Source organism: Melanerpes formicivorus, unplaced genomic scaffold (genome assembly GCF_026170545.1).
Source record: "Melanerpes formicivorus ecotype bairdi unplaced genomic scaffold, bMelFor1.0.p_v2 SCAF_3, whole genome shotgun sequence".
NCBI lineage: Eukaryota > Metazoa > Chordata > Aves > Piciformes > Picidae > Melanerpes > Melanerpes formicivorus.
In genome coordinates this window covers 14,068,224-14,078,460 of record NW_027142355.1, presented here as the reverse complement: position 1 = coordinate 14,078,460, position 10,237 = coordinate 14,068,224, and the positions used below count along the sequence as shown (strand labels likewise).

At 45.4% G+C, this 10,237-nt stretch overlaps 1 protein-coding gene across 2 annotated transcripts; it reads left to right on the top strand.

Annotated features, from left to right (window-relative positions):
- Nucleotides 1-297: 297 nt before the first annotated feature.
- PSMC2 (proteasome 26S subunit, ATPase 2) lies at nt 298-9,702 on the top strand. 2 transcript variants are annotated; one of them, XM_068167150.1, is made up of 12 exons: nt 298-462; nt 2,543-2,580; nt 3,964-4,045; nt 5,032-5,131; nt 5,429-5,560; nt 6,149-6,221; nt 6,353-6,448; nt 6,697-6,861; nt 7,735-7,822; nt 8,551-8,753; nt 9,256-9,352; nt 9,448-9,702. In XM_068167150.1, the coding sequence occupies exons 1-12, from the start codon at nt 393-395 to the stop codon at nt 9,603-9,605; spliced, it is 1,302 nt and encodes a 433-aa protein (XP_068023251.1). In that variant the 5' UTR covers nt 298-392; the 3' UTR covers nt 9,606-9,702. The 2 variants fall into 2 exon arrangements, with proteins under 2 accessions (XP_068023251.1, XP_068023260.1); XM_068167159.1 differs by lacking the exons at nt 298-462; nt 2,543-2,580 and adding an exon at nt 2,744-2,791.
- The last annotated feature ends 535 nt before the right edge of the window (nt 9,703-10,237 follow it).

Here is a 10,237-nt window from a genome sequence, read left to right as displayed (position 1 = left end):
GAGCACTTCCGGGGCGGCGGCAGCGTGCGGCGGGATAAGCGGCCCGTCGGGGTCCAGCCTCCTCTCCGATCCTCTCGCCCCTCTGCCTGCTCCATACAGCCTCTCTGCGATGGTGCCGGCATCCACGGCGAGGATGGCTAGACCGGCGGCAGGCCGTGCCTGAACCCGCGGCCTGGGTCTAACTGCCGCTATGGCAGGCGGAACTCTATGGCGGAAGCAGCAGAGCCGGGGGGAACAAAATGCAGCTGTCCTGGTGCTGGCGGCGCACACGGGTCGGTGCACCCTCCTTTGGTGTCCCCCCTGGCGCGGCCTGACTCGGCTCGGCCGGAAGCCCCCGCGGTGCTGCGTAACGCATCCGGGGCAGAGCGCGCCACGGGCTAGAGGCTGCCAAGATGCCGGACTACCTGGGCGCTGACCAGAGGAAGACCAAGGAGGAGGAGAAGGAAGATAAACCCATCCGTGGTGAGAGGCGATGCGGGCGGGCGCCCGGCCTGGCCTGGTTTTGGCCTGTCCTGTCGCCTCCCTGTGGCTCACTAGCCGTTGTCGCGGCCATGGGCGGTGGAGCTGGCAGCGCCATCATTTCGGCCGCGGCCGGGTGCGGGGCGCCAGGGCAGGGCCGTTTCGGTGGGGAAAAAAAAAGCCATTGCAATCCCTGTGGTGCGTTTTGTGCGCGGTTCCCCCGGCCCGGAGCTCGGCTCTGGCGCGTTGGTGATCTCGAAGAGGCAGTAGTGTCAAACCTAAACATTGGTCTGTGGTGTTTGTGGGTTTTGTTTTGTTTTGTTTGTTTAAGATTCTGTGGGAAAGCTAGGGAAAAAGCAGGTCCACGAAGTCGCATCTTGTTCAGGGCAAATGTTTAGGCAGCCCGGTGAAGGATCGATTGATCGGGGGCTGTATAAGGAATACTGTGCAGGGCGATTATGGGGAGTGCCTTCGCCCTTCTGGCACTGTAGGGCAGCAGCTGCCGTCTGCAGCCGCGATCCACAGGGTATGGTGGATCCAAGGCTCACTACGGTTCCCTTATAAAAGGCTCCTAAAAAGCCTAATTTGCTCTTCGTAAGACAAAAGGCCTTTTGCGGTTAATGATTAGTTAAAAGACTAGCTTACTAAACCACGATACCTCTTTTCTATTTGTTGGTGGAGGCCAGTGGCTGGCTCCAATCCCTCTGTTGCCCCTGTCATTAGTAATTCAGTGGCAGCAGGAGCAAGTGAGGTGGCAAAGTTTCCTGGTGGTATCGGCACGGTGTGGTTGCTGGTTGCTTCTCATGTTTGAACTTCTCCTGCCTTTTAATTTCATGTTAGTGTAGATTAAACCGTGCATCTGGAGACAAAATCAGTACTGTATGCAATCAGCACTTTGAACTGTTCTCATTCAAAGACATTAAAATTATAACAACATAGTATTTAGTAAACATGAAAAAAACAGCGGAGTGGTACACACAGGGAAAAAAGCAAAGATCAACAAAAAGAAAATCCTCTCAAAATACTGTATGATACCCAGATGTGTAATACCTGGATCCTCAATGGGGGGCATGTTTTGGACTCTACCATAAAGAGATGCAGTAGAGTTTGGAAAGAGGGAAAACAGGGCCAGGGATGCTTAAGGTGAACTTTACATTTGGTTGGGTGAAGAAGTAGCTTTTGGGGGAGGGGGAAGGGAATGTTGAAGCTCTGGAAAGTGATAAGAAAATAAGTAGGGGGTGACAGTTAGATTTGTCTTAGTTAACTGAGAGAGTTCTCTGGAGCAGTCCTGCAGGACTCTGCAAAAGCTGATGCTGCTTGTCCAATGGGGGAATTCTGAGGCTTAAGTACAGTGTTTAAATTTCAAGTGTAAGTCAAAAGAAGCACAATGCTGACTTAAATGAGAGGTTGCCTTTTGGAGTATTGTGCTAAAGTTTGCTGGAAGTTTGCAATGATTCACAAAACTGATAAAAACATTAATGTAAGGAAAACTTTATGAAGCTGTGATTGTGCTCATAGACCTTCTCAGTGAAGAAGGTATATTGGGCCAGACTTTCTCTCTTCTAGTATGACCACTCTGATGTTCTCTGGTTTACAATATGAAAACTCAGCATTCTATTAATTACCAATTCCAGGCTGCTTTAGTAGCTTATGGTAGCTTTTTGTTGCTGACGTAACTTGGGTTTGGTTGCTGTTCCTTGCTCACACTGGCCATTCTGGAAAAGAGACATCACTTGTGGAAAATACTGGCAGTTTTTTGATTGATACTTTCTTAAATATTAAGAAACAGAGTTAAAAAGACAAAGTTTTGATATCTTCATTTCCTTCTCTGTACAATCACGGGTTTTTAAGGTGCTCTGTGAGGCAGGGTTTAAGTAACTTGCATTCTCTGAGCTGAGTGGTACAGATTTATGGCCTGAAGTGAGCATCTTAGATATCTAATACATTTTTGTCCCACATTGGTGTAGTTGAAACTCAAAAGAATCTCTTTGAGATACATGTTTTCATCTTTTAGAAGCAGAGAATTGGTACTGCTAGTTTTGGTTTTTCAATTGGAAGCTAAGTCTCTCCTGTCTTGTTTCAGCTTTGGATGAAGGAGATATTGCCCTGCTGAAAACCTATGTAAGTAGTACACATACACAAGGGTGTTGACGGGAAAAGGCAAGTCCTGGTAGGAACTGAATGCAGGAGTGGAGTGATGTGGAATTAGTGAGCAGTTGGTAAATCTGCTTCTCCTAATGCTTTTCTCCTTTTGCAAAATACTTCATCCCTTTCCATCTTCCAGTGAGAAAGCTCCAAAACCCGACTCATGACCCTAAAAATAATCCATCAGGTTTGTTGACTTGAAAATAAAGAAGGTTTTATTTATTTACTTACCTATTTTTTTCCCCTCTTAATTTTGTGTGTGTTTGTAACTGATTGTCATAGTGTCTGACAGCTAGGGCTTTGCTAGGGCTTTTGCACTAACCAATTTCCTTGCTTTATAAAGAGCAATAAGACCTCTTCTCCAACCAAAATGACTTGTTTTAGCCATCATTTAATAAACCTATTAATGACAGACCTTGTCAAAAAGAATGTAATCTGGGGAGGCATTTTCCATGAGCATTAAGACTTAAAATGTACACCTCTCTTCACTCAAAGTACAGTGGGCCTGTAAAAGCTCTTGAAAAGTGGAACTTGCAGCCTGGAGCACGTCCAGATTTGAACATTTGTCAGAAGTCTGAATTTTTGTTGATCCTGAGACTATTTTAGGAAGCTCTGGAGTACAGCTTGTGCCCACTGTGGCACCTTTTTGTTGCCAGTTTGCTATGAAAGGGATCACTTGAAGGAAATCCAGCTCCAGTCTGCCTGCATTAGGCAGGGAAAGGTAGCAGAGCATTTTATCACAAGCAAGAATCTAATTTCTGGTTGAGATTGTGGAATGTCCTTCTCTGGAGATACTCAAAACCTGCCTGGATGCTGTCCTGGGCAGCCTGCTCTAGGTGACTCTGCTTTAGCAGGAGGGTTAGACTGGTTGATGTCCAGAGATCCCTTCCAGCCCCTCCCATTCTGTGATTTGCCCCATGAACTTTATGCTGTCTTCTGTGGGTGATGGAAGAGTTCAGTAGGTTGGTGAAAGCACTCAGATGATTTCTGGATAGTATCTACAGAATTCTGTCTCTCTTAATTTTCACTAAGCTTTGGTTTGGGTTTTTTTTTCATTTTGGAACAATAGTGTTAAAATCAACAATTATTGACTCCCAGGAAAAACAAATCCTTAAAGGTTAGAAATGTGAAAAGATGTGCCTCACACAATTGGTCATTTGTGCAGCTGCACTCTAGTTTAGCAAACAGCAGTATTGTTACTGGACCTGAGTAGTGTCTCTTGGCTGCCATCAATAGCTGGCTGTTCCACCAGGAGAGTCTGTGGAACACCTTGGTGCTCAGCAGCTATTGCCATTCTGTCCTAAATGTAAAATTGTGAAATCTCCAAATTCTGAAATCTACATGATATTCCTTCCCCAGGGCCAGAGCACCTACTCCAGGCAGATCAAGCAAGTAGAAGATGATATTCAGCAGCTGCTTAAGAAGATCAACGAGCTTACTGGTACCTTTCTTTCTTAAGACAGCTTTCAGTAGAGGACCCTCATGTACCAAAGCAAGTGTGTGAGAAAGTCAATTGCAAACAGCTCCTGCATTGGTTTATTATTGTTATTTTTCTCAAAAGAATGTTTCTTTGCTTGGCCACCTGGGATTTTTGTTCTATGGGTGATGGTCTTTTTGATTGGACAGGGATAAGCTGTCCATGTGATTATGTAATTGTGTAGTTTAACACATTTTTATCAAAAACTGTCATTTTTCTCTATTATGATGGCATGAAACAAATGCTCCTTTCTGCAACTGGGTAATTTGCTGTGATTTGCATGATGCTGCGTTTGAATAGTGAGTGAACTTCCATAGACTGCTAAACCCAACACTAAGGAGTGGCAGCAGTCTTTGTATAATGAACAAAGACACCTCAGAGCAGGCAGCATTTGAAATCAGATGGTCAGCAGTGGCATTTACACTAAAAATCAATTTGTTCCCTAATTTTTCTTGTTTCACTGATGTATTTTTGCTGCCCTGCTACTAATCCTCTAGTGGCCCTCACTATTCTGGGAGACTGCAGTTTCTCTTTTCCAGTGAACTCCTTGGTTCTTTCAAACACACCATGGGGGTGGTACCTTTTATATCTATGTTTTGGGAGTTTTGTAAGGTTTTCCATCTGTGTGAATTCCTGAGCTTCTGCTAACTTGCACTAAGGCTTTTCCTCAGCAAAACACTTGCAGTTTCATTCCTTTGTGAACATTTGGGAGATCTCTGTCAATCTTGGTTGTAGTTATCCCAACACTACAAAAATGTGTTAGAGGGTGGGCCAGTTGGGATTTGCATGTTTATCTGGCACAGCCATGTAGGCCTCATTTCTTTAGGAAGCTCATTTTTCAGGAATTTCATCAGAGAGATCTGTGCATGGGTTTGGGAGATCTCTCACAAAGCTTATGTCTAAGGTTCTTGGTGTGGGAAGGGTTGCTGAACTGTCTGTATTGTATGCAGGAATCAAGGAATCTGACACTGGCCTGGCTCCTCCTGCCCTCTGGGATCTGGCTGCAGATAAGCAAACTCTGCAGAGTGAGCAGCCATTACAGGTTGCCAGGTGGGTGCACTCGTCTCTCTGCAGTGGGGCTGGGTTCCAGATGTGATTGACAGCTTTTGTTGTGCATACTGAAAGTGCTTTCACTGTGTCAGCAAGGATCTGTGTCATGCTTGATGCTGCATGACCTCCTTCATGCCTGTACCTATTTCTGTAACTGTTAGCTGATGCTGTAGCAATGGAATCAGACTACAAGAGATACTTCAGTGTGACTGGAAAACAGGACTGTCCTCCTGATGCTCATACAAACAGTAAGCTGCTTGGCTTGCCTGCTGGTGTTAATTGTGTGCTCTGTATTAGGTGTACAAAGATAATCAATGCAGACTCCGAGGATCCCAAGTACATCATCAACGTCAAGCAGTTTGCCAAATTTGTCGTGGATCTCAGTGACCAAGTGGCACCTACTGACATAGAAGAAGGCATGAGAGTTGGGTACGCAGAATCTTTGTTCTTCTGAGTTTTTCAAGAGCTTCCTTATCTGTTCCATTAGTTGGACAGGTCAGCATCTATCATTATATCCTTTTGCAGTAGTTGGAATGGTAACAGCAATGTCTTTGTTTGGAGACAGTAACTCCCCTACATGCTGTGCCAGAATCTTGCCATTTTGATGAAAACTCTGTGTCATGGACCAAAACCTGTCAGTTTGGGCCCAGCTTCCAAGGGCATTCATAGCCTGCTTCCTCTGTGGTGTCCGCACAGTTGCACACAGGGCAGCTCCAGGGCATGTTCACCCCAGAGGTGAAGCCTGCTGCTTTTACAGTCAGTATTTTCCCAGTTTGCTCTGTGTGGTATTTTGAAGCTTAGCTTTCAAAATACTTCAGACTTAATATTTTTGGAAACCTTAAACTTCTTTGCAAAAGGAGTGCCAGTTTCTAGCCCATCTGACTATTAGCTTTAAGGGCAGGGCTGTGCTGATGCTACAGAAAAGAGGTTAAGAATTCATCTTCTAATTTATAGTTGTTTCTACATGGGTTTAATTAAACAGTGTTAGAATAATAGTCTTTTATGCTTTCTCACCAGGGTGGACAGAAACAAGTATCAAATCCATATCCCCTTGCCTCCAAAGATTGATCCCACAGTCACCATGATGCAAGTGAGAACTGCCTTTGCTTAATATGATACTGGTTTGCCTTGTAATCTTTGCTTTGGCTAGATTTTGTTCTGCCCTGTTGAAGACTGATATGCAGCATCAGGCTGTTAACTCTCACTCAACTTGTTGTGCAGGTAGAAGAAAAACCAGATGTCACTTACAGTGATGTTGGTGGCTGTAAAGAGCAGATTGAAAAGCTGAGGGAAGTGGTTGAAACCCCTCTGCTTCATGTAAGTAACCTCCAGATTGAAACTTTATTTTATAAGTATTCTGGTCATCTGTTAGCATGGGAAAAGGCAAGAGAAGATCATTTAGCTGGGTGTGGACACCTAAGTGGGAGGACAAGTGGTTTAGCAAGTGAAATCTGGCCTAGTCTGGTCTGTAGTGCTCTTCCTTGATGATTGTCTTAATTTATAGATACTGTGTGATGCACATCATCTTTACTGTGTATCTGACCTTCTGCTTCCTACCATTACAGCCTGAGAGGTTTGTTAACCTTGGCATTGAGCCTCCCAAAGGAGTGCTTCTGTTTGGGCCACCTGGGACAGGCAAAACACTTTGTGCCCGTGCTGTTGCCAACAGGACTGATGCCTGCTTCATCAGAGTCATTGGATCTGAGCTGGTGCAGAAGTATGTGGGAGAGGTGAGAGTAAATGCCTGGTGGAGTGTGCAGATCCCTAGTTGTGGGGACCAGACACCATAGTGGGTATGATGGGTACTTGTGTCTGTTGGAGGTAGGAGTGGGGAGGAACCGCTGGACAAATCACTGCAGATCAGGCCTGAAGTGTGTGGTAACTGACAAAAGGGATTTTGCAGGGCAGAGTTTAATCTGCAGTCTGGGAGGACTCCAGAATTAGGATTCCTTTTCTAACTCTGCCACGTATTTTTCACTAGGCCCTGGGGTGACCAACTTGATCTGTAGTTCTAAATTTGAGAGTAGTCATTTCCTTCTTGGTTATAAGTGGCTTTAAGGTTTGTTAATGTTCTGTTATACAGAATCATAGAACTGTTTAGGTTGGAAAAGCCTTCTAAGATATCCAGTCCAACCATAAACCAAACCACCATGTCCCCAGGTGCCATGTCCACATTTTTGAACATCTCCAGGGATAGTGACTCTACCACCCTCCTGGGCAGCCTGTTACAGCGCCTGATCACTCTTGCAGCAAAGAATTTTTCCTAATCTCCAACGTAAACCTCCCCTGATACAACTTGAGGCCATTTCCTCTTGATCAATGTCTTGATAGTGGGGAGAAAAGACAAACACTACTTCCAGGTAGTTGTAGAGAGTAGTGAGGTCTCCCCCCCCAGCCTCCTCTTCTCCAGACTAAACAATCCCAGTTCCCTCAGCTGCTCCTCACCAGACCTGTTCTCCAGACCCTATATTGCAAATCAGGGGTTTATTGTTGGAAACATAAAAGTGCTTGGGAGCATGAGAAGTTTAATTTTGGTAGTTTTCCTTCAGAGTTGTGAATCTTTAGTAAAATGTTGATCATTGTGGTTCTTTTTCTGCTTTCAGGGAGCTCGAATGGTTCGTGAACTCTTTGAGATGGCCAGAACTAAGAAAGCTTGTCTGATATTCTTTGATGAGATTGATGCCATTGGAGGTATTTTGTAGTATCTATAGCTCTAGTCTCACATGAAATCTTCCAGCTTTTCTATTCACGTTGTAGTTCTTTGTGTTGCTTCATGTCAAGAAATGTGCTTGTAAATACCTGTTTAAGCAAAACTACTGCCAGCATGTCTTGTGCATGGGTGGCTGTCAAGAAGTGTTTTAGATAGCTTGGACATGTTTAGCCCTGCTGAAGTAATTTGTTTCACCTTTGAAACACCCAAATCACTTTACTGAAGAGTCTCTGCATTGTCTTTGCAGAAACTACTGTGAGTTTACCCCTGCTTCAGCTCACACACTACAAACTAAAGCTTTATTGCATCCTGAATCATTTATTTCTGACATTTTTTTCCCCCAAAGGCAGTAAAATATGTATTAAAGATGTTTAAGATAGATTACTTAAGTCTTTTGAAAGTACAGCAGTTTTTATGTGGACAAGGCAGGGCAGACCACCAGCCACACTACGTTTCTCAGCTCCAGCAGTGTGGCCAGTGGTTAGGCAGGGAGAAAGGCATCCTTAGGATGAAAGAGCTCTGACTGACAGCTAACACCACTTAACCCTTTCTTTGAAACAGGTAATTTTCAAACAGCCCCCTCAGAATCCATTAAGCTTGCCACCAATAATTGTGGAATTCAAATTTATTTTTCCAGGTGTCTTATATGTAGGCACTGTGACATGTCCTCCATGCCCTGAAAGTCCCTTTCTTTGTGTCTCCTGGCCAGGTGCTCGCTTTGATGATGGAGCTGGGGGTGACAATGAAGTGCAGCGTACTATGCTGGAGCTTATCAACCAGCTGGATGGGTTTGACCCACGAGGTAACATCAAAGTGCTGATGGCCACAAACAGACCAGATACTCTGGACCCAGCTCTGATGAGGCCTGGCAGGCTGGATAGGAAGATAGAGTTCAGCTTGCCTGACCTTGAGGTGAGAAAGCTTCCTTTGGCAGTGCATTCTGATACCAGGGTGTGCTTCAGTGACAGCGTTGTTGTCTGGGGCAGGCTGTGGGGATTCACATGAGCAGCACTCATGAAACCACATAGAAGTGGAGGGGTTAAAGATGCACCAAAAGGTTTTCCGACACTACACAGATTCCAAGGAGCCTTGGTGAATAGCTGCATGCACGATATTTTCCTGACTCAACAGGTAGAGAGTCCCTCAGCCAGATCTGTGATTTACTTCTTGAGTTGCAGTGTGTCTTGTTTGGCTCTTTGAGAGAGATTTCTTGAGGCACTTTTACCAGTAAGGCTCTTTTAAAAGGTACTCTCTTAGTATCAGGGACATCTAGACGTGCTAGTCCTGACACAGGAAGATATAGTTAGGCATCAAATAAAAGATGTATTTTTCATCTGCCTGTGGGCAGCTGCACTTTTGAGAGTCAGCATCTCTTTCCCAGCACCAATACTTGTGTCCTCCCCTCCTTTTCCAGGGCCGAACTCACATATTCAAGATCCACGCTCGCTCAATGAGTGTTGAGAGAGACATCAGATTTGAGCTGCTGGCCCGGCTGTGCCCTAACAGCACAGGTAAGCTGAACGTGGTTTATTGCCTTTAGCAATCTTGTGGCTGCTTCACCTCCGCTGGTGGTCAGTATTGATGTGGTTTCCTCTCCCTTGCACAGGTGCCGAGATCCGCAGTGTCTGCACGGAGGCAGGCATGTTCGCCATCCGGGCACGGCGGAAAATCGCAACCGAGAAAGACTTCCTGGAGGCAGTGAACAAAGTCATCAAGTCCTATGCAAAGTTCAGTGCCACCCCCCGCTACATGACCTACAACTAACACCTGGCAGTGGTTTTCCTATTTGTGTGAAACAAAAAGCCACATGTGGTAATTCCTGTCTTGTTCTTGGAAGCTAGAAATAAACAGATGATTCCAACTGGTATGTGTGAGTTTGTTCTGTGCTAGTGGCTCAGGGGAGACCTTATTGCTGTCTACAACTACCTGAAGGGTGGTTGTAGCCAGGAGGGAGTTGGTCTCTCAAGCAACCAGCACCAGAGCAAGAGGACACAGTCTCAAGCTGTGCCAGGGGAAGTTTAGGCTCAAGGTGAGGAGAAAGCTCTTCACTGAGAGTTGTTAGCCATTGGAAGGGGCTGCCTAGGGAGGTGGTGGAGTCACCATCCCTGGAGGTGTTCAAGAGGGGATTGGATGTGGCGCTTGGTGCCATGGTCTAGTCATGGGGTGTGTGGTGACAGGTTGGACTTGATGATCTTTGAGGTCTCTTCCAACCTTAGCGATACTGTGTTGCTGCTGGAGGGAAGGAACCTCAGTGACATTGCAGCAACACAGCCTAAAGCAGTGAGAACTGTTGAAATCAGGTACCTGGGCAATGTTACAACTTCAGAGTTTACATCTTTAGTCACCCTTTATGTCCCAAAACTAGAGATGCTGAAAGATCCTCAAGTGACTACAGT

Bases quoted from the DNA above. Each gene is read 5' to 3' on its own strand.
- PSMC2 (XM_068167150.1), top strand. From the start codon at position 393: ATGCCGGACTACCTGGGCGCTGACCAGAGGAAGACCAAGGAGGAGGAG. The intron at 5,132-5,428 runs GTGGGTGCACTC...GCTCTGTATTAG, and splicing joins CAGCCATTACAGGTTGCCAG to GTGTACAAAGATAATCAATG. The intron at 8,754-9,255 runs GTGAGAAAGCTT...CTCCTTTTCCAG, and splicing joins TCAGCTTGCCTGACCTTGAG to GGCCGAACTCACATATTCAA.